The 25,007-nt window shown below is 39.3% G+C and overlaps 1 protein-coding gene across 7 annotated transcripts in view; it reads left to right on the forward strand.

The window, feature by feature from the left end:
- Nucleotides 1-25,007, forward strand: part of PTK2B (protein tyrosine kinase 2 beta) — a 2,401,727-nt gene that overhangs the window by 1,914,063 nt on the left and 462,657 nt on the right. For all 7 annotated transcript variants that reach the window (XM_044062346.1, XM_044062339.1, XM_044062341.1 and 4 more), the window contains one exon: nucleotides 21,714-21,788. In XM_044062346.1, coding sequence (XP_043918281.1) covers nucleotides 21,714-21,788 — 75 coding nt within the window. The remainder of the gene's footprint in view (nucleotides 1-21,713; nucleotides 21,789-25,007) is intronic.

The following is a 25,007-nucleotide window of genomic DNA, read 5'->3' on the forward strand; positions in this document are numbered from 1 at the left end:
TGCCTCACTTGTAGGAAAATCAATGACTAGTGTGACCTAAAGTTCTTACCATGTCCATGGGAATTTCCATGTCTTGAGGTCAGTGCAAGCACATATATGATTACCTCAGATGCTTCCACCTTGATGAAATCTAACAGTTGGAAATGGAGAGTTCCCTACCTGGCACTCTTAAGTGTCTGTCATTGCATGCTTTTTTTTTTTTTTGGGATGTGTTTTCAAGTGTCGTATCAGATGTGCTTCTGCTACTTGCAAGTTTGCCTGTCACATGTAATGTACATTTATACATTTATGGTGGGATAATGTAACAGGCTAATAATACATGCATGAGGTAATAATGGGAAATAATGTCATTGTCAAGTACAGACGTATCACTGCTACTGCTGGTCTGTATGTGATATTCAATTCATTTTCATGCTGGAATACCATAAATGCCATATATGTAAAGGTGGTGGAAATCCATTTCAGGATGCCAGTATGCTTACTAGACCATCATGCGTTCCAGGGTAATCTGTATACTTTTTTATAAAGGAATTCACACCTGCCTGCCTCCTGCTGGGTAACAGGGTAATGGATGTAAGAGTGGGAGTTTGGATTGCATATGTTGTGCTGAGCACTTTCTCTTTTACCTGACTGAAGTTCACTGACATTCCCCTGTATCTTTCAGCATGTGCAGAACAGATTCTCAGTTTTGTGGGTTGTTTCAAGGATCTACAAGTACTAGTTTCAAGGCAGGTTTGTTTGAGTAATGTAAGATGTCCTAAGGTATACATATTTGCAGTTAATGAATATCAATCACATTTTTCTTCACTCTGTAGGCCCAGAAGAACAAGTGATTGAAAAGGCACATTAGCCACAGCCTGTCCCTGCTGAAGCTATAGCAATAGCTGGGGCAGTTATGGGGGTGATAGTGCCTTAACAGAGGAGTAAGCTACCACATTGCTTGTGGTGGCCCCACCACAACTAAAGTAATAAATGGAGTCTGTGGTTGAGGGGTGCTGGATTTACATCTTGGCAAAACTGAAGTCCTCCTTGAGCAGGTAGCAGAGTCACTTGCCAGTGGGACTTGAACATCAAGCTATGATAGGGGAAGCTTAGCCATACCATATCATAGCTTGATGTTCAAGTCCCACTGGCAAGTGACTCTGCTACCTGCTCAAGGAGGACTTGAACATCAAGCTATGATAGGGGAAGCTTAGCCATACCATCAGCCATGATGCTCTACCTGCTGGCAATAGGTCAGTATAGTTTCCCTCAGGTGGCAGCATATAGTATACATGCTCTCCTTCAGATCGTCTACAGTCTCATACTGTGTGTGTGTGTGTGTGTGTGTGTGTTTTGCCCAACTCTTCCAGTCACCATTTATCCTTCCTCTGTCTATCTCCATGCATTGCATGTCTCTCCAACCTAGTATGCGTGCAGATCTACCCTTGATTGTCTGTACTGTGCTGTTATATGTTTGCTTGTTTGCCCCTGAATGCTTATCCTCATTCTCGCCCCTGTTTTCATGGCACCATTTGCCATTATCCACCATTTTCATATAAGTAAAAGGGGACTCTACCCCACAAAAAATTTACCTTGCCTTCCCTAATCCTGCAGTTTCTTTTTTTTAACAAGAAACACCTTTATTAAATTATCACATGACATGGGCAATCATACATTTATATCAGTGAAAACAAACCATATTGACATATTTTCAGTTGCAAATATTATAAATCACTTATAATCTATCCAGTCATTGTCAGACAAACATAACAAAGCTCATTCAATTCCTGCCTTCCCTTAAACCTCATTCCTTCTCCAAAACATTATTCTGCATGTATTGTTCCCATAATTCCCATTTTTCCTATATAATTTGCTCCTGCCCTTGTCTGGAGATCCCACTTCCAGTTGTTTTACCTCTGTTGTTATATTCATTGCTTCTAGTACAGCTGGTTTAGACTTTGATTGCCATTTTCTAGTAATTATGTTTTGGCAGCCAGCAGAATTAAAATCAACAAGACCCTATTATGACTAGGCAATTCCAGTTCTATATCACAACTCAAAAAATCATTTCCTTAGTTACACCAATTTGCTCACCCAGTATTTCTGTTAGAGTAGTCTGCATGGAATTTTTAAATTTTATTAACTCATTATACTCCCAAAAATATGTTCTCAGTTGCCTTTTTCTTTACCACCACATCTCCGGTATTAGCAGTCTACCTAAGGAAAAAAATCTTTGGAGTCTGCTTGGGATATAAAAATACCTATGTAAATACTTCCAAGCAAAGATCCTAAATCTTTTAAACTATGTTGCATATTTGGGAGCCATACATATGTCCCCTCACTGTTTCTTTCTGAATTGCTTATCCAATCCTTTCTAACCTCCTCTGATTGATTCCTATAGTTATCATGCCATATTTGATATGACCTAATTATCACTTTTTTAACAGCAGCTTCTCTTCTAGAGTCTACTAAAACCTCTACCAGTGCTGGTCTTGTGCTTCGGATCCCCTTATCTCTTTCTGTTTACCTATACTCTGATATTAGTCCTTGACAGGGAAGGCAATGTCTAGCCTGCAGTCCAAATTCATTCTTGACCTCTTCCCATTCTATTACATTTCCTTCTCTAACTGTCTGCTGCCAGTGTTCATAGGTTCATAGGTTCATACTAGGCTATCTGCCCTCGGGCATTTATAAGCCTAGCCCATAGTTATTTGGCTTTCGCCACCCCTTTAGTTTGAATAAAACTATGCCTATTATTTTGCTGTGCCTCTGTCAAGCAGTGACACTGAAGTAATCCCTGGGGTATATCTGCGATCCCCCATCCATTGGTCAAGATTCCTCTTGAACAAGGCCAGCGAGGTGCTCTGCCTCACATGTACCGGGATTTTGTTCCACAGCATAGGGAGTCTCTGGGTGATGAATCTGTCCCTCCAGCATGTTCTATTAATAACCGTGTCAAGGTTTAAGTCTCCCGCCCTTGTGGTTCTGAGGGATCTAGATTTTTTGAGGTGAAGCATATTCATCAATTCAGGGTTTGACATGGCCTTATATGTCAGGCACAGGTCACCTCTGAGCAAGCGGTATGAGACTGAATAGAGCTGGAGTTCTTTCAGTCGGGCAGCATAAGACATATTTTTGAGACCCTTTATCCTTTTGGTGAGGAACTTTTGGGGCCTTTCCAGCTGCTGCAGGTGTCGGGTCAGATACATTCCGAATGGGGCATTGTACTCAATCATAGGTCTAATGAGTGATGAGTACAGGGGGACGATGACCTCCCTTGATCTAGATGTGAATCCCTTCATGATCAGGTGGGCAATGTAGAAGGTTTTCCTAACTACTTTAGCAACATGTGCTGGTCTTGTGCTTGGTTCTTTTACCAGTTTCCTTGAATAACTTCCAGCCCCCTCTTGCCTATTCTGTGTACCCCTAATTGTAGTTATCTCTGTCAATAAGATCTCCTTTCGCCATCCCTGTGTTGGTTTAGTTCTTAAAATACTTTCTGCTACTTTATGATGTATGGTTATTGTTATTGTCCATAAGGATCTGCATCCAAAATACCTCTCTCTCCTTGTTTCTTTAGCTTCCCCCTGGTTTATCATCATCATCATCCCTTTCCAGTTTGAATTATAGCTTTCTCCTTGTGCGGTGTGTAGGAACCTTAAAATACCCATTCAAATCAAGTAGTCCCAAACCACATTTTTCTGTTGGAATGGATCAACTTATCCCACTTGACTCTTACCATCTTCCCCTTACAGACAAAATCCTTGAACTCTCTGTTAATTACTACCGACAACTTCTCCTCTGGTCGATAAAAATATGCCTGATCTGCGTATAAAACTAAAGGGATTAAAAACATTTCCATTGCTTATATCATGCTATCTATGTCTATAAAACAGAGCTTCCAATTTCTCAGTTTTTTATATTGTCTTTTGTTTAGTCTCTTCATACATAACCTTAGCCACCAGAACAAAATCCTTTTTAATCCATATTTCTAAGTACTTCATTTCCCAATAAGTATGGATGTTCTTCATATTTCACTGTTGCAGTCATTACATTTGGGTTATCTTGCTGGCAGGTTAACCTCAGCCGGCCTGAATTCCAAAGTCTTGGGTCCTGCATCGGTTGCTGTCGCCCCTTCCCTGATGTCAGGTCGTCAGGAGTATAAAAGATGCAGCCGACGCCATTTTCTTCAGTCTTTCTTGTCGCGCGGTGCCAGAAGCAGTTCGCAAGTAATGGTCGGCCGACTCCTGTGATTTTCGTGTTCAAATTTCAGATCCAAAGTCTTCATTAAAAGCCAAGTACCCCATTGGGGAAACTTTTTTCTTGCTCCAGTCCGATGTCAGAAAAAGTTAATAATTGTATTTCTTGTGGGAAGCAAATACCTCATAAGGACTTTCATTCTTACTGTATTCCTTGCCTAGGTCCTGACGACGACATAGCTAGTTGTCGGTTTTGTGCTAGATTTAACCAATGCACTATTAAGCGTCAGTACGATTTTGCATTAAGCTATTTTGGCCGAAGATTTGATTATACAATGTCATCGGATAGCCATCCAACAACTGGAGTTCACAAAAAACGCAAAGAAAAATAAAAGGACAGGCTACCGAGGTCCAAAACCGATGAGGCTTCTCCTAAGCCAGTCGCCGGTTCTCAGTGAGGCGCTTTCGCAGCCCCTCATGCCTGCTACTTTAGAGTCGCAGGCCACTACCAACACCCACGTGGAGTCAGCAAGGCCGCTAGAAGCTCAAAGTATTGGCGCCTCGAAGACTATTCCCTCAGATGGGTCTGGAGCCGCTGAGCAGGCATCGGCTTCTGAGGGTGTATTCAGACCTAAACACTTATACATTAAAACAACTTCAGCTTCAAAGGCAAAGACAAAGAAACATGTTCAACAGCCTCATGGACAGGCCTCCATGCCCAAAAAACAAATGCTCAAAATGGCCGAAGACTTAATTAGCTTGATCAGGGGTTCCCATCCCCCTCCTGATAAGAGGCCTAGGCAAGAGACATACTATGAATCTTCAGATCAGGTTTCCATTTCTTCGGATTCCTCTTCTGATCAGGAATATTCTCTACCTCCCTATGAGGATTCTGATGCTGAAGAATCTATTCCTTCAGCTTCTCCTCCTGAGGACTACTCTTTTGTGGAAACCTTGCATACCATGAGGGAGCATTTCCACTGGGAGAGCCAAGATTTTTCAGAATCTAAGAAAAGGCTCAGAGACTTCCTTTTACTACCTCAACACAGGCCTCTAGCTATTCCACCTGTGTTAGACATTGTAGATGTGTTTTCAGAGTCTAGTCTGACCCCTGACTCCTTACCTCCAGCTCCTGTTAAGCCAGACGGATACTACAGGGTTCCTGACTCTCACAAACTCCTTTTCAAAAACCCTGCTGTAGTCCCAGAAACTATTTCTCAGGGTCCCAAGGGGGTCAAGGCTTCCACTGCAAAAAACCCTACCCCCTCTGACAGAGATTCTAGGGCACTAGACAGATGGGAAAAAACATTTACACATCTGCTACCTTGGTTATAAGGGCCTTAAATTGCCAGTTTCATATGCTCAGATATCAGCAGTATGTCATGACACTGCTTAAACAGAAAATGTTGATAAATTCTGAATGTGTAGAAAACAAAGAAATGCAGGATTTATTGCATGCAGCTGAACAAGTTGGAAAGCATACTTTGCAATGTGGTTTTGATTCTGCAGGGCCACATTAGGAGGCATGCTTGGTTAAAGGAACAAAATCTGCCTGATCCTGTCAAAGCAAAATTATTAGCTGCACCATTACAACATGATACCCTGTTTGGTGTTAAGGCAGAAGAGGTGTTAAAGTAAATGGAGGACAAAGCTAAATCTATGCAAACGGTCAAGGAATTCTTACAGATACAGCCTACTAGGTTTAGCAGACACTGGCCTACAAAGAATTGGTCCTTTCCAGTGTCAGACAGACCTCAAAGGGGCAGATCCAGATGCCCTAGTGGCAGATCCCAGCCACAAGGTTCATACAGGTCTAAGCAATGGGGTGCTTCTACCTCCAAAAGCGGAGAGGACAAATCACAACCATACAGGAAACCGTCCCAATGACTTCCCCCTGCCTGTACCAAGCACTTATCTTCTGGCAGCACCCTTAGGGAGAAAACTAGCACTTTTTTATCGAAACTGGCACATTATTACCCAGGACAAATGGGTTCTAAACATAGTGTCACAATACAAGTTTCACTTCCATACCCTGCCAAGGACAAACGGTTGGCCAGACCTGCCAAAAAATCAAGGGGCAGAAGCTCAAAAACAAATTGCATCTCTCATGCACATGGGGGCTATTCAACAAGTGCCACAGCAAGAGCAGGGACAAGGATTTTACTCAAGACTGTTCTTGGTACCCAGAAAGGACAAAGCATGGAGACCAATTCTGGACCTATCTATTCTACACACTTACCTGGATATACCCAAATTCAAGATGTTGACCTTGCAGCAGCTTCTGCCCATGCTGGGCAGCAAGGCTTGGCTCGTGACTTTAGACCTAAAAGTGGCATACCTGCATGTCCCAATCAGACAAGCATGCAGAAGATACCTCAGATTCAAGGCTGGCTCAAAGCATTACCAATTCACTGCACTGCCCTTTGGCTTATCTACTGCACCCAGGGTCTTCACAAATGCCTGGCACCAGTAATTGCTTTCTGCAGACAAAGAGGAATACAAATATATCCTTACTTGGACGACTGCCTCATTCAAGCAGAGAACAAGGACATTCTACTACAGCATCTGGCATTTGTGAAGAAACTTTTAACATGCCTAGGGTACACAAGCAACGAAAAGAAATCAAAGCTAGTACCCTCACAAGAGATAATATTCCTGGGTGTAAGCTTAAATACAACTGCCCAGATGGCTTATCTCACACCAGACAAACAAAGGCAACTGACTACCTATTTCAAGGAAATGGCAACAAAGGCCCAGTTATCTGCAAGAAAAATTCTGCAGGCTTTGGACTTCATGGCATCCTGCATCCTACTAATTTCGTAGGCAAGACTGCATATGAGGAAACTTCAATGGTACTTAAAAAGTGTCTGGACACAACATTGCCACAGCCTGGAAACAATGATTTCTCTTATTCCCTGCCTGCAACAGGAGTTTTGATGGTGGGCAAAGGCTTGTCACCAAAACAAGGGACAACCATTCTCAATACCCCCAGCTAGGCAGAACCTTACGACGGATGCATCAGATTATGCCTGGGGGGGCCCACATGGCAGGAAGAAGTATTCAGGGAATATGGTCCGCAAAACAAATGCATCTACATATCAATCAAAAAGAGATGCTAGCTGTTCAAAATACCCTGATAGCCTTCAAGGACCTAATTCATCCGGGACAACTTCTGATAAAGGCAGACAACACCACTGTCATGTGGTACATAAACAAGCAGGGGGCACTCACTCTTACCCCCTTTGCAGACTAGCCATGGCTTTATGGGGCACAGCATTGACTTACCAAGTTCATCTGCAGGCACAATTCCTGCCAGGAAAGGAAAATATTGTGGCAGATGAACTAAGCAGAAACCTCATGGATCCCCATGAGTGGCACCTGGATCCACAAGTCTTCAGCATGATAACAAAGAAATGGGGACGCCCGGGCATCGATCGATTTGCCTCCTCTCACAACAGTCAACTAAAAAGATTCTGCACAAGGACTTATCACAGACAAGCATTGAAAGTGGATGCCTTATCTTTCAGCTGGTCAAACCTATCAGTATATGCCTTTCCTCCACTGCCTCTCCTCCCAAAAGTACTCCTAAAGGTCAGACAGGAGAAACCAAAAATGATTCTGATTGCCCCAGACTGGCCACGCCAGTACTGGTATCCAATCTTAAGGAACTTGTCTCAATGCCCAGCCTGGACCTTACCTCAAATACGTCATCTACTGTCCCAACAAAACAATCAGATTCTGCACAGCCAACTCAGGACCCTAAACCTGGCAGCATGGCAGATAATGTAGCCATACAAAGCACACCTCTCAGTAAAGCTGTGCTGGATATCATTTTAGAAGCCAGACGGCCTAGTACTAGAAAATCCTATGCTGGAAAATGGAAGAGATTTTGTGCTTGGAACCAAGCTCAAGGAACTGATACAGCTGTCCCAAATATTCCTCAGATCTTGCAATACTTGACTGAGATGCTGGACAAAGGCCTATCTTTCTCATCAATTAAAATCCATGCCTCTGCCATTTCGGCTCATTACAATACAGAGCCACCACTCTTTTCTCATCCTTTATTAAGGCAGTACCTCAGAGGAGCCAAAAATTTAAGGCCTCCAAGGAAAACACCAACACCTGCATGGGACCTCAGTTATGTCTTGGAAAAACTCACCCTGCCTCCTTTTGAGCCAGCAGCTACTGCTGATATAAAGTTTTTATCTTGGAAAAACAGCTCTGCTCCTAGCAATAACTTCTGCAAGCCGAGTGTCAGAGCTACAGGCTCTCATGGCTGTGGAACCCTTAATCATTTTTTATCCAGACAGGGTCTCTCTGAGGACAAACCCTACATTTATGCCTAAGGTAGTATCCAGTGTAGCCCCAAACTTTTCATTTGCCAACTTTTTATTCAAATCCACAGAACAAGGGGGAGAAAACTCTGTATTCTTTGGACGTACACAGACAACTTAGATTCTACTTGGATAACACTAAAGTTTTCAGAAAGACAGAACAATTACTAGTGGCATATGCTGCAGGAACACAAGGAAATACTATCTCCAAGCAGACTATTTCAAAGTGGATAGGCCACCACATTCATTTCTGCTGCTCTCAGCATGGCAACCTGTGCCTAAGGACATTAGGCCACATTCAACCAGAGCTGCAGCCACTTCTGCAGCCTTTCTCAGGGGAGTACCAACCAAATACATTTTAGAGTCTGCTGCTTGGAGTTCATTGCATACCTTTACAAAACATTACAATCTGCCACTTACTCTAAATCCAGGGCAGGCTTTGCCACTGCAGTTCTGCAGGGCCTCATAGCTGCCCCTAATGCTATTTAGTTCCATCCTCCCATCCATAGCTTTGGGAATCTACCCAAATGTAATGACTGCAACAATGAAACACGAAGAACATAGTACAGTTGTGTACACTTACCATAAATGTAGATGCTCAAGTGTATTCACTGTTGCAGTCCAGGTTACCCACCCACCATCCCCCTTATTTTTGCTGGAACTTGTCTTTCCTTCTCTGATGTATACAACCTATGTGGTGTATTTGCTTATAGATGAAGGTAAAGTTTATTTTGATGCATGTATGTGTTACTTACATATATTTAGCATACCCTTTTGGGGGCACCTGACATCTGGGGCAAGAAAAACTGAAGAAAATGGCATCAGCTGCATCTTTTATACCCATAACGACCTGACGTCAGGGAAGGGGTGACAACAACCGACGCAGGACCCAAGACTTTGGAATTCAGGCTGACTGAGGGCAACCTGCCAGCAGGATAACCCAAATGTAATGACTGCAACAGTGAATACACTCGAACATCTACATTTATGGTAAGTGTACACAACTCTACTGTATCACTATAGCAATCTGTGTGTGGATAAATAGTTTACAGCTATTCCATTTGTTTTATCTTCATTATTTTGTATCCCAAAAGACCTGAAACTGTCTCAGAATGTTCCACAACACTGAAATTGTCTTTTCTAGAAAATAACATCTGCAAATAAAGCCAAGTTTTCTTGGCTACCATACTTTGAATTTCTGAGTCTATTTACTTTGCCAGTGGTTCTAAATATAATGCAAATAACAAAAGGGAAAGAGGACACCCTTGCCAGGTTCCTCTGCTCAAACAGAATTTATCAGAGAGGACCCCCCCTCCCAACTTTAATTTTTGTCTACGATTTCTCATATATCTTCCTAATCAGCCTTATAATTTGATCAGGGAATGCAAATGCATCCATTGGCTTACTCATAAAGTCTAAACTTACTCTGTCAAATGCTTTCTCTAAATCAAGACCCACCAACAGCAGTGGCAGTTTCTTACATTCTACTTCCCTCTGGATCATCATCTGTTCTGTTAATGTTCTTAAATGTTTGCCTCCTCTCCACAAAACCACATTGATCCATATTTGCCAATTGTGGCATCTCCTTTGCCAGTCTTTTAGCCGTTTTAGACATAAACACTTTATGATCATGGTTTGGAATCAAAATGGCCCTGTATGAAGCTGTCCTCTTCCTCTTTGTTATTTCCATTATATTTAGAACCACTGGCAGAGAAGATAGGGGACCCAGAAATTCAAGGTATGGTACCCCAAAAATTGTCTTTATTTGCAGATGACATTATTTTATATCTGATAATCTAGAAAAGGCTGGTTCAGTGCTGCGGGACATTCTGAGACAGTTTCAAGTCTTTTGGGTTATAAAATATGATAGTTTTTACCATCTGTAGGTATTACAGCCACCAACTTTCTTTCAGGATGCTGGTGATTCTTTTCCTTTTAAAATAATTACACAAAACCTTCCAGATCTTTATTACTTTCTTCTCGACTGACTTCCAAATGTTTACACCTCCACAGGAAAACTATCTATTCCTGTGGACTTTCCTGTAGATTGGTTATATGTCACCATTTTTATCTTATCTCCGTCTATCCTGTTAGCAATTGAGCCTTATCTCCTTCTAACCTTGGCATGTTTAATTCCTCCATAAACATTTCCATGTGTACTTTTTCTTGATTTTCACATTTCTCTACTTTATACAAATTTTCATAAAATTTCTGAAATATTTCTAATATGTCTACTGCATCTCTGGTTATTTTCCTTGCTATAGGCTCTCTAAGCTTGACAAAAACCTTTTCCACTTTCTGTAGCCTGAGCCATTATGCTAAATGTTTTTGTGACTGAATTATAGAAATCTTTCTAAATTCATGCATATTGTCGAGGTAGTATATATATGTATTTTTTTTGCCACTCTGCAATTGGACATCATCTTTTTCTGTGAGATTCTCCCTATTCTGCAATACTTTAACTTGTGTCAACCCCCCTAAATAATTCTTACTTCTTAAGCATATCTCTCTTTTATTTCCACCCTTTTTTAAACTCCACTTTTAATTTTATCCTACTCCATTGCTATACTTTCAGAAGAAATTTCTGTCTTCTCTAATAACTCCCAAATAATTTCCATTACCCATTCCTTAAATTCCTCTCTTTTTAACATGTAGGGGGGGAAGTGACAGGGTCTTATTTTTATTTTTACTAACCTGCATTTTTATTTTAGTTATTATTAGCACTTGATCTGTGATAGTTATTGGATACTAATCAAAACTTTCAATTAAATGCACGTGTTCCTATGAAATATAATTTCTGTTTAGCCTAGCCCTGTTTTTATATCTTAGGGAACTATATGTAAATTCTCTCTGAATAGCCTAGCCCTGTTTTTATACCTTGGGGAACAATATGTAAATTCTCTCTGAACACCTTTCACTGAATTCACATCTTCCATACCGTTTTCATACATTTCTTTAAAAATCTCCCCTTTTGTTATATTTTCCCCTCTAGGCGCCCCAGATACATCCTCAGTGTTACAAATTAATATCTAATCCCCACCTATAAGTAATCTTCCCTGCTGAAAGCTGATTGTTTCTCTGAGAATTTTCTTAAGCTCCATTGTAGCAGGTTTAGGTGGACTATAAGTACATGCTATCATAATAGTCCTATCTTGCCAGTAGCCCCTTATTATTACAATTCTTCCATTATTATCTTTTTCCCCCTCTTCCATCACTACTGGAGCTCCTCTTGCAGTTAATATAACTACTCCATTTTTCTTTGTCACAGATATTCCGCTGAATAACCATCCTGAAATCCTTTATTTATCAAATTCACATGCTTGGTTCTTTCCAAATATGTTCATAGGTCCATAGGTTAGTAGGCTAATGGGCCTGGAGACCTTACAAGCCTAGCCATATTTATCCCAAGTTGCCCCAACTGTCGGTGGTTAGTTGAGTAAAGTTCACAGATGTAAGGGTCTGTGGTAGTTAATACTGACTTCCTCCATCCAGGAGGGACATGGGCACCCACCCAGGAGTGAATTTATGGTCACTCCTCCATTGATCTAGGTTAAATTTGAAGAAGGTCAGGGAAGGACTGTAGTTCACATGAATTGGAAGCTTGTTCCAAAGAAATGGCAGTCTGTGGGAGATGCAGCTGTCTCTTCAGGATGACGTGTTCATTTCAGAGGTTAGGTTAAGATCCTTAAGATTAAGAAGCATTTCTCCCCGGGCCGCCGCTAACAATTGGCTTCATTCCAAGTTAGACTTTTCCAGTAAACAAATGTTAAATAAATAAATAATCCCTGTTGTGAATGACCCTCATGCAGTTTGATTTACTAATGTTTAGCATTTCCATCAGGGGCAGGTCAGAGACTGCCTTGTAAGCCAGGCATAGGTCACCTGTTAGCAACCTGTAGGCGACAGAATACAGTAACAGGGCTTTTCAGTCTTACCACGTAAGATTTTTATATACCCTATAATGTCTTGGTATGGTTTCTTCAGTTGTTGCAGGTGTCTGGTGAGGTGCATGCAAAAGGGTGAATTGTATTCAGTTACTGGTCTGTTGAGGGCTGAGTATAATGAAATTATACCATCCTCAGATCTAGATGTGATGCCTTTACTCATATGATGTGCCACATAGAAAGATTTCCTTATCGCTGTGGGTAACTGGTGGTCAAAGTTCAGATTACTATAAATCTGAGTACCCAGATCACATACCACTGGGTCTACACTTGGGGGGGGGAGGGGGGTGCTATCTATAATGTAAATAGTAGGGGATGTCAGCTTTCCTAAAGGGAGTAATAATGCATATTTTGCATTTAGCTTTAGTCCATGCCTTAGGTACCAGTCATTTATCTACATTAAACCAGTCTGCAGTATGCTAACATCATCGGAGGACTCAATGATTGCTCCCAATTTACAATCATCAGCAAACTAGGTCAGCCACAGGATGTCCAAGTTTGCCTGGACTTCTGAGAAATAAATTCCAAACACTAATGTGCCCGGCACAGAACCTTTTGGTACACCACAGACTGGTCTTTTGCTAGAGGTGAGACAGTTGGCTACTCATCTGGTAATGTAGGGATTAATTCTTAACTGGGAGAGTTTCTGTATTATACCCAAGTGGGGGATTGTGTCAAATGTCTTGACTAGGTCAGGATAGATGGTATGCATGGTCTTTCCCTCATCCAGGGTCTTGGTGACTTTCTCGATGAAGTCAACCATGTTTAACAGGCATGTTCTACCTTAACGAATCCGAACTGGGTTGGGTCCAGAGTTTGGAGATTATTTATGTCCTTGTTAATAATGTCCATAATGATTCTTTGCATGCCCTTGCAGATGAGGCTAGTCAAGCTTATGGGCCTATAATTCCCAAGGTTGGTTGATGGTTTCCCTTTATGCAGAGGGATTAATGTTCTGTCCTCCATTCTGCCAAAACATAGACTGTTCTCAGGCTGTGGTTGAACAGGGAATCAAGTGGGTCTGCTAGGTCATATTTTAAATTGTTTAAAAGGCAACATGGGATGTTTTCTGGTCCCATTGATGCTGTGTTTTTGGCTGTGGAGAGCACCAGGATGACTTCCTCTCTTGAGATAATAGGCTGAGGAATGATAGCAGATATAATTTGGGGGATGACTGAAGGGGACAGGGTGTTGAAGTTTTCAACAAATGTCTCAGCCAGCAGGTTGGCTATTACTTCAGGATGAGTATGAGCAGTGCCATCCACAATCAGTTTAATGCATGGCTGAGTATTGCCTTTTAGATTTTGGATGTAGTTAAAGAATGTTTTGTGATTATCCTTAGCTAGGGAGGCTATTTTTACTTCATAATTAGCTTTGGAGGACTTGACAAGATCTCTAATTTGTTTGTTTAAGCTAGAGAGAGATTTATTCCTCTGCTGAGCCAGTTCCCTCTTGTTCTTAGAGATTAGTTTATTTCTCTTGTTGTATAGCCTGTTTATACTAGAGGTCGACCCAGGTGGCTTGTTTTTTTTTTTTTTTGGCAGGACCTGGTTTTAATCCAGTCAGGTACATAAGATTCTATACAACTGCTTAAATGGTTATAGAGGGCATTGGTATACACCTCATGCTATCTGCATTTGAGAGTGCTTTGAAACTTCTAATGCCATCACTTAGTAGGAAGTAACTTGTCTTAGAAAAATTCTTAAGCATTTTTGAGCTTGATGGGGCATTTGGTCTTATAATTCCATCAAACGAGACTGATTTATGGTCCAATGTTACCAGGAAGGATGTAACATGGTAGTGGTGGGGTGTTTCAGTGCTCTCCCATATTAGTGAGTAATATGTCCAAAACATTTGAGCCTCTTATGGGTGTACTGACAGGCAGTTCCAGAGCATTTGCAATGACAAAGTCCAAGAACCTGCTTGTTTATGGTCATTCCCACTCGATGGTAGGATAATTAAAATCACTCATGAGTAAGGTGTTAGGCTGTATGGCAAATGACTCCAGTAAGTCCAGGTATGCAGTATGCTTTTCCTGTTTCATGGTGGGGGACCTATAGCTAGCTATGATGTGGTAGGGGGCTTTGGTTGTTAATTGAACATGGAGTAGCTCAAGAGAGTCATGCTGTTTGAGCACTCTTGAGGTATACTTATCTTTAATGAAGATGGATACACCTCCTACTTTGGTTATTTCACACTCAGTTTTGTGATTTGAATGTATGGAAAGGATTGTAGCCCTGCATGGCTGGGGTGCTTTCTGCACTTTTGAACCATGTCTTGGTAACTGCAGAGCAGTTAGCATGTTCCAAAGTGAGGAGTGCTTCCAGGGAGTGAAGTTTCTTGTTTAGACTCCTAGCATTAAATGCACTGAGTTTACCTATAGAGGAGTTTTTTTATGTTGGGACCTTGGTTTTTTTGACACTGCCTAAAAAGGCACAATAAGGGTAGCTAATGCCTTTGCCACTGTCCAAAAGCCTAGAGGAGACAGTTGTAGACCATCTCTGGCAAAGCAGCTTGGCCTGTTGACTATATCTTCCCAAGCTGACAGATATTGGATCCCCTTGGACTGACAGCAGAAGCTAAGCCAATTGTTAAATCAATCATTTTGTTTATTTGTGTTGTTGCATCATACTTGGAGAATGTAGAATGTTGTGTAAGGCTAGGCTTATGCCTGCCTGCGGCACATAAACTGAGAGCACAGTCATGTATCTGTTCATATAGCCCAGTGAGGTATATCTCAATTCATACATCCCCACATGGACTTTGATGGAGTGATACTAGTACTTGTGGTTGAGTGACTTGAGTGCTTGAGTGATTTGGTGGATCCTGGCACCTGGCAGGCAGCTAACCAAAACCCACTCCTTATCCAGCCTGGTAAGGGAAACGTCCATGTGTCTCACAATAGAGTCACCTTTGACCAGTACAATAAGTTTTGTGGTTTTATGCCATATGTGCTTATTTGTTGAGACGTGTGTGTGTGTGTGTGTGTGTGTGTGTGTGTGTAGTATTGTGTGTTGTGGTTGTTTTTTGCATTCTGTGTGTAAGTGGTTTTCATTTGGGAGGCCTCTGATCTTTTGGTAAGTTACTAGTGAGTATATCTGCATATGTAGGTTTGTGTGTCATGTCTTTATTTAGTGTGAGAAGTGTGTGTGTGCTGACAACCTGTTTGGCATTCAGTTTGTCCTTATGTAACAGTCTTGCCTCCAATTTCATAGTGTAACTACATTTCTCACATAAAATATTTGTTTGTTTGAGGAATAAGTGATTGTCAGTATATGTGAGACAATTGCTTCATTGCTTCATGATGGCCTTGTAAATCAGGCTGGCCGGAGAGATGATGGAAAGCTGCCCGTCCATGATAACAGGCTCTTACTGTATGTTTTATTAGGGAAAGGAATGTGTTAATTTGACAGGACTGTACTGGTAGCACTGAAACTACTAGAAGGACCTGTACTTCATGTAGGCTCAGTTTGATCAATAAGGCAACACTGCTCAGTGCACAACTGAGTTGCTTGTAGGTGAGCAGAAAAGCATGGAAGGGTTTCACTGAGAGCTGCTTAGGGAAAACGGTGCTTTTAGGCTTTTGTGTCTATACAAGGCCACTGCTGCACAAAGCGCAGCACCATGCAGATGCAAGTCTTAATTTTGAACAAAGTGAAATGAGTTTTAAGCTAACTACCATCAGGAAAGCATACAATAAGCCTTCTACCAGCAATCCCCAACTCAGACAGGTTATATCAGCACATTTCTGCCAGAAAGGTGCAGAGAAGCACATTCTTACTGTAGAATTGCTGCTGTGGAACCCAAGTGTAACAAGACCACACAAACTACCTACAACTAACAGACACAGTGCAATTAACTACATAAAGCTGCAGCAGACAATAGTTTTTTTTTCAAACTGCTAAAGTACAGTCACAGTATGTAACAGAAGTACAAAATAATACTTGGAGCCCTTTTGTCTGCATCCCAACTCCTAGAGTAGTAGAAAAGTTTAGAAGGTTTTCACTGAGAACTCTTTAGGGAAAACATGTGCTTCTAGGCTTTTGTGTCTATACAAGGGCACTGCTAACCAGTGCTGCATGAAGAACAGGGAAACATCTACTGCTAGTATATGAATAATCCCAGTCCTTGATGCAAAAGTACAGTAAATGAGTGTCTGGAGTGAAATGCTACTACAAACAAACGTAGAAGATATAAACTGCTACCATAAACAAACTTAAAGATACAGATACAGCAGTGTACTTTAAACTGCTGTATTTTTGCATTTAGCTTATAAAAATGTGATTATTCAGTTAAAGTCTTTGTTTTGTATAAATGAGCCAAGAGCCACTCAATTGTATAGAATTTATAAAGGCATTAAAAACAAGATAAGCTGATTAATAAACCCTCCAACCAGTAAAACTACATGCAGAAATCTCAAGTGTTTCCCCAACCTAAAGAGACTAGGCTACCTCCCAGTGCACTAGATGAAAAATCCATTGACCTCTTAATGTAAAAACAAGTGCTTGCTAGAGTGCAAAAATACACTACTTTATCCAACAGCTAGCTAGCTAGATAATGAATTCAGACCAAATAAAGCAGTAAAACAGACAGCGAGAGGCAAAATGCACCTTAGCAATATAAGCACAAGGAAAGGCAAGTAAATAATTTAGGATATCAACAGCAGTATAGAAATAGAAGAGTTTATTAAGCTCAATTTACAGTAGGGGTGGGCAGCTTAAAATGACCAGGTTTAAGGTTTGAAAAGCAGATCAACAAATGGAGGGTGGGTGGGATAAACTAGCAGTGAATCACCAGCATTTTTTTATTTTTGCAGGCTTGAAATCTTTTCACAAAAAGGCAAAGTCCCAGAAATTCACTATGTTTTTAAGTATAATAGAAAGCAACCAATGAACAAACATGTGGGATGTGAAACCTAGTTAATTTAAATGTCTATCTCTCACATAGAACAAAACACAAGGGTAAGCAAATTTCTAAAAACAGAAAAAATGGAGCAGGTAAAACAGAAAGCAGCTTTTATCACTTACAGACAAGAAAATATAGGTTTACTTTCCTCACCCAGCAGGGAGTCACTAGCAGTGCTTTAGTTTATGCAGGTGTGATGATGTGTGGTATTGCCAGCTATGCCAGGAGAAGGAGGGCAGTGGATGTGTAACATATGTCAGCATAGCTAGCTGGAGGTTTTAAGAATTATATGTTATTTGTATATCAAACTGATTTGTGCAGGCGCTTGTGCTGAAAATGTATTTGTAAAGCTGCTTGTGTTACAAATGTACCAAAAGTGGGTCCTGCTGGACAGAAAAGAAATACACCTGTATGTCAGACTGAATTGTAAATGATGAAATTAATATATTTTAATAGAGGATATTGGAAGAGAAGAGGTTAATCTCAGTCCAGATAACTTTGAAAAATAGTCTGAAATTAAATGATCTGGTTTAGCCTATAAAGCTTGTATCTTACAGTTCTGATTGCAGTCAGAGATAAAATGTCTGTGAAAACCAGGACAATGAATCCTTCTGTATTGTGATTAGGGGTGAACTAATTTTCACTGTGGAAGGGTGGAAGTTTTGAAATGTTTTTTTTTTTTGTAGCTTCCACATGCTGTAACACATCTTAGCAAAGCTCTATGTGTGTGTATGATGACACATAAGTGTTACATTCTGGTTCTGTTTCAAGTAAAGGGCGGTAGTGTGGGAACCACAAGTCAGCTGACCAGATGTATATCATTCTGTAATCCATCACTGAAGTAATGTTTTATAGAAGATGAGACAGAAGTCTCAGGGCAGATTGTTTTTGAAACCTGAAAAAGAAGGATCACTCACCCACTTCATCTTGCCTTGCTTTAGTAAGTAACCAGGGAGTAGTAATTCTTTAGATCAGTCAGGAAAATGTAGGGAGATTAGTTAAGTACTATTTTCCTGTATCTGTGTGAATCTATCCATCTGTGTTATTTTTAATATTTCCTGTGATTGAAACTCTGGTGTTTATTTTAAGTAGATATTTAGTATTTTCATGTTTGTTTATTATTAAATATATTTGAACTTTTCATTGTGGCTGGTCTTTTAGAGGATATTTTAACCTTTGAGAGTACTTATATTTATCTGGTGACACTGTGGCCACTTCTGAATGTCTTGCTGTATTGGTCAAACACTACCATTTGTGTTAGTATTAATTATACTCAGTATAATTGGGTAACCTTGTAAGATCCTTAGAGTGGCTGGCTGATGGCAGTGTAACTACCTTATGTTGTGGGCAAAGGGTTGCAGAGCAGTTAAAACAAAAAGCAGTTTTATCACTCGCAGACAAGAAAACATAGATTTACTTTCCTCATCCAGCAGGGGATCACCAGCAGTGCTTTAACTTATGCAGGCTTGACATCTTTTCAGAAAAAGACAAAGGCCCTGAAATTCACTGTGTATTTAAGTATCACTCAAACAATTTAACCAATGAAAAAATGTGAAATATGCAGCCTAGCTAACTTAAGTGACTATCTCTCATATCTCCTGTAGCATAGCTATTTGCGCTTTGCAGTTTTTAATGTAGTTCACTGTTCTTTCTTTTTTGTACATGTCTGTGAGGTCATTTTCATTTAAAGAAAATGTGGAAAGTGTCATTATGATAAGACGTTATTATTATTACCACCTGCTTTGTCTTTTAACAGTTTTTTAAAGGTCTCATTTCAGTTTTTGTGTTATATGCATATACTAATTTTTGGCAGTTTGAATGTTTATGCAGTTGTTTTTTGACATATTCATTTAAACCTATGTCTCATCTTACAAAACTTTTTGTTTTAGTGATAGCCCTCAAAAAAAAAAAATCTCCAGAAATCCCCAAAACCTATTAACATGACACTAGTTTACAAAAAGAAGTACATTGTCAAATGATGAAGTTTAACCCTCTTACTAGGAACATTTATCCCAGATTTACAGCCACACCCATAGACTTGAATTGACCTATGATGAAGGTTATCGATTCTAACTCATATAGTACAGCCTGTGCGCCTACTTCCACTAAGTGCAGTCTGTTTTTGTCTAATCTTTTTACCTCTCCCAAATGAAGAAAACAACTTAACTGCTTTCAGAAAACATTATCTCCTAACAATTGAAAGAAAGAAGCATTCTGTTTTTATTGCCCCCTTATCAGATTGTCCGCACACAAACATGAGGACCAGGTACACATTAGCTTTCTACTACACATATTGCACTAAACATTTATCTGCTAGAGGGAAACACTATTCTGTATTCATTATATTCAATATTCTTTTATTTATTTGCTTCCCCTTAAAATTTGTTATTATATCAAGGCAAGGGCCTTAATCCTTTCATTCCCCTATGCAAAAAATAAGAAAAGGCATATCAGTTTTGCTTACATCATGTTTTTTTGTACAGGCTTTCTTTTCTTTTTACATTGCAGTGCCTACATTTCTTAAAAACTGAACAAGAAGGAAAAAAGAAGGAAAATAGGGGCACCTGTTTACTTTAGTATCCCTATTACACACAAAATTATCTGAAAAAAATTACTTTCTAGTATGAAGTATATGCCATGTATTATAAAAAAAACTTTTAAGAAAAAAACGTTGTTTTACTTACAGTTAACTCTTTTTTTCCCTTTCCCCTCTCCTAAATAATCCTGCAGCTTCCTTCATGCTGTCATTGTGTGTATTCCTTTGCTTCTAGGTTCATAAGTAGTTACTAGACAACGTGGTCTAGGAGACAATTAAAGAGCCTGGCTCAATTTCCTAACTGGCGTAAACTACTGTTTGCTTAATTGACTTGCTTAAGGTCAAGCAGTAGTCAAATGAGGACTGTGGGGATCAAATTATGTGCCACAGAAAGTAACTCATTAACAGCTTATTGCCTTAGTGCTGTGTACTAACTGCCAAACTGAAGCATATACAAGCCCAATGAGACTTGGACCTGCAACCCCTCCTCACATACAGTGAACAAAGCATTTCATTTACAGGTTGTTTGCTGTCATCATCTTTTTCTATTTTCCTGTGCAACTTTTTCCACCCCTTTGTATGCAGCATAGATATGGATACTTGTATGCTACCTAAAACACAATGTAAATCTGATTATAGTATGATTGTGTTTGTTGAGTACTGCTGTGCCATTGGACATGCTGCCAAGTGTGCCAGTACTCCCTTATGTACTGCTGCATGCTGCTGGGGTGTCTCACCATAATACTTTGGTAGCAGCCATACATACATACATACACGCATGCAGTTTCTGTATGTAAATTCACCACAAAGATGACATGAGAACGTCTTAGTGGGGCATGCGGCTACTGCAGTTAGTAGTGTGTTAGATGTATATAGACCTCCTCCTGTGTTCTACTATGCAACATTCTCACTACAGAAATGTCTGTGATTTTCCAGCTGCGTATGCATATTCATTCTGTTTGTTACTTTGTATTACTGTAGAGCTGTACAATTGCTGTGTAACTATGCAACACTATTGTTCATATGTTCATAGGTTAGTACTAAGCTAACTGCCCTTGCAGGACATTTTAAGCCTAGCTAATTACCCCACACGAGAATCAAACCCTGCCCCTTGTGTTCATAAGGTAAACACCTGCTTTGCATATCTTTCATATTCGTTAGTCTCATTTGATCCATATTCCATTTGTAAAATAAAGGTTATCTCACTGTGTAAAGTTTTCATTTGTTTTATAAATTTCCCTGAGTAATACATGACTAAACAATCATAGATAAATGCAGATCACTAAAGAGCAGCCAAGATATAGAAGGATATCAATAAGATCGGTAAGATATAGATATAGATGGATGACTATACTACTTTACTATACTATTTTATATTTAATTAACCTGATAGTGTCAACTATCTTAAAAGAGAATTTTGTGGTTTGTATAAAAATGTGAAGTATTTCTGAAAAAAATGCTAGACTAGAAAATTATAAACAACATTGTTATAATGTATTTTGACAAATTGTTTAAATTTATTTTTGAAGAGACATTTCTGATATTGCAGTGACAATGAGTAGCAGATATAAGCAGTTCTGTGGCTAGTTGTAAAATTGTACTGTCTGCACTACAGCATCAGATTTGTTAGTTGCAGAAATAATGGTTTGAGTCTTATTTAGCAATAAGTATGGCAACAGTGGCTTTGCTGTGAACTCAGTTGTCATCACTGAGTAATATGAGTAAAAAGTAATAAAAGCTATGTGCTTTCTTATGCTAGCTAGCTTCTTGCTTAGAGACATTATCTTCACACATATTTTTATTTGCCCTATAGCAAGGGTGGACCATTGCAGTGGATTTAATGATTGGGCCTACTGGGATACGCCAGCTGACCAGTAAGGATGCAAAGGTATGTAACTAATGCTGACTTTTTACTCTTTCTACCTTGACATAAAAGACAGAGGCACAGAGTATTTGAACTGTATTCTTGAACATTTTTGTGCTCATTTTGTTATATAGTTCAAAATTGAACCTTAGTTGGTTAAAAATGTTAAAGGTTTGAAGAACATTTCTAGTAAAAATAAATCTTGTTTTTACATTTGCATAACCAGTTATGACCAGTGGAAAAATGTCATTTTTCTGAATGTTTGGACATGTAAAAAAAAGTGAAGGGCTGTCCAAAAATGTAACGGCATGAGAGAGGAGTGAAGGTATAATTATGTAGATTTATAGCTGCAGGTTCTTAACACTGCATATTTTTTGTTGTGCTGTGTTATACATCCTTATACGTTGGAGAATGTGTGTACATCTATATCCAGCAGAGTACTAGGCTTCATACTGATTCTCCTGTTTCTGGATTACTTTCTGGGTGAGGATCTTTATATACAGAATATTTTGCTGTACAGTTATTGTTGGTACTGAGGTAACCTGCTTGTAAGGGAGTGATTCAATAGATGTTTATTCTGCACGGAAGCTCAGATACTCTTCAGATGTTTTCCTAAAGCACACATTTTTGTGCAGTTCTGTCTCACTTCAGTGCCGCAAAGTGACATTCTGTTTGTAGGCTGCAACAGAGCTCACCAGATGGCAGAAGCAATGAACACTCCTTTAAGCAATAAAATCAGAACTGAAGAAAGGAGGAGAATTATAAAACTGTAGGATATTGTTCTACATATAAAGTAAACGATCAACTTTGTACTTGAAAATGTTTACGGCACAAATAATTTTCACTTGGTGAGTTAATGGCTGGCATTTCTTTCTTTAAAATTGTGTTGTAATTCCAGCATTGACCAAGTGAATTGGATACAGGTGCCAATACTGTGTATAGCCCTCTTTCCCCAATAACCTAGCACACTTTTCACTTTTGACAGCAAGACTTGAAAGTTTATATTTTTAAAAGAAAGCATGCAACAGTACAGTAGCATTCGGTAGGCTGTCTTAATATGACATATAGTGACATGCTCCCTCACTGCAAACTGTGTATTTCCAGTGACCAGATGAGCTACTCACTGTGGGGTGAAGGGAATTGCCACCCCCCCCCCCAGTGTACCAAAACCTTGTCAGTGCTACATACCCCTTTAGTCTTTAGCCTTTCTGTAGACTGTTAAGACTGACAACAGAAAGAAGTGATAGCATGAGCCTAATATGGACCCAGCCCTGAAGAGTACTTGTCCAGTTCTTATTCAGCTTCACTCAGTAATTCACTTTTGTTGTTGTTAGCTGTCTGTTATTATTTAAACTATTCCTTATTGCATGTAGACATGCTTTCTGGAAACATGCTTCATTTAACTTGATGATTATTCTTGTAATACATTGATGAAACTACGCCTACTTATCTTGCTAAAAATAATTTAGCTTTATATAAAGCTAATCTTATTCATCTGAGTAAAAGAACATAACTGCACATCAAGGTAGAGTTTCATATTACCATGTAATACATTGCAAGAAACTACATTATGGCAAAGTGTATTAAAATGTGACAAATTCCACTTTATTCAGCACAGTCCTGTTAATACACTGTTAGAGAAAATAAAGACAACAGTGAACTGAAAAAAATATAAAAATATTTCTTTGTGGGTGGAGAACGCCAAGTGCATCTTCACATTGTGATTATCAGAAATCCCCACATTTTAGGGAAAATAAAATATTTTGTAAAATGGCATGATCTTAGATTGAAGAAAATACTTTCATTTAGGCTGCTCTTTGCTTGTTTGAAACAACATTTTCCTTGTTACTCTGGGAGGTGTAAATGCTGGCTTCTTTTGTGCATGGTGTACCAGTGCATGTATAAGATGTGAAACAAGAGATAAGTGACAGTATTAGGCATTCAATAATATTGTGTATGCTGCATTACAAATATAATGCTTTATTGAAATGTATTTACTATAGGAAAATGATGCAAGACAAACTGTTAAACAGCATTGTTATTTATCTTACGCATACCTGCACTTTAAGGTTATTTTTCCCTTAAATGAGCAGATTGTACCTAAGGAGCACACGCATTCTTTTAGGCTGTACTGTAATTTGGGACTGTGACGCTGTTCTTTACAATCATTTCTACAGTCATAGGTTAGTACTAGACTAACTGACCTTGTGAGCCATTGTAAGCCTAGCCAATTATCCCTTGTGAGACTCAAACCCTGCACCTTGTGTTTGTAAGGCAAACACCTTAACCATTAGGCCACCTTCCCAACCCCATTGCAACAGAGCTTTTTTTCTTTTTTTTTTTAATTTTCAAGGATGGTGTAAACTTCATAGATTTACAGTTCAAGAAGACATCAAGACACTTGTACCTTTTAATGCATTTACAGTGTAATTTGTCTGTGTTAAGTCTGATTAGAAAAGAAAGCAGCTCAAGCTAAGAAATGTTTTCGTAGTGTATTTCTCCTTGCTGACTCCTTATATTAATCAGACAATGTAACATAGTAACAAGGAAATGTAGTTTTAAGTAAGCTGTACCAACCTGAATCCTGCTTTCTTATTGTTAATAAGAATACAAAGTGATCTGTTATATGGATCTTACATAAGTTCTGACAATTGTCTATTTTAATAATTTGAACGTGGTTATCAAGAGTAATTGTTTATATACAATTAATTTTCCTTTTTTGTGTTTTGTACTTATAGTAAAACATGTACATTGAACCAAAAGTAGTTTGCACCAACAGTTTGGTGGCCACAACCAGAAGTCTTTCCAGTGATAACCAAGATTTTTTCTAACGTGTTATTTCTAATGACATAGAATAATATCCAGCTGTGGCTCAAATAAGACATTTTACTTACAGCAGCTTATACTAAATTTACTAGGACTGATGTTGTCATTTCTTCTGGAAGTAAAATCCATCTATTTCAAAATGTATCCTTTATTGTCAGTACTGGAAAATGAGCAAGCAATAATTAATGTCCAACAGGGTGGGTGTTATTGGGGAAATAACAGACCATACAGAGGTGTTATGAGGCCCACCACTGAAGGTAGAAGGCCTTTCCATCCCTGGAATGTCCTTTATTTTCCCTATAATTCTCATTCTGGAGGAGGGCATTGTTGTGCTTAGAAAATGAGACAACTGTTAATTTGATTTACATCTGTATAAAATAGTTCATCTGCCTAATGTTTTATAATTGCTGTAGGATA

The sequence above is a fragment of the Protopterus annectens genome, chromosome 2.part1 (assembly GCF_019279795.1).
Source record: "Protopterus annectens isolate FY-2018-M chromosome 2.part1, PAN1.0, whole genome shotgun sequence".
In the NCBI taxonomy this organism is placed as follows: domain Eukaryota; kingdom Metazoa; phylum Chordata; order Ceratodontiformes; family Protopteridae; genus Protopterus; species Protopterus annectens.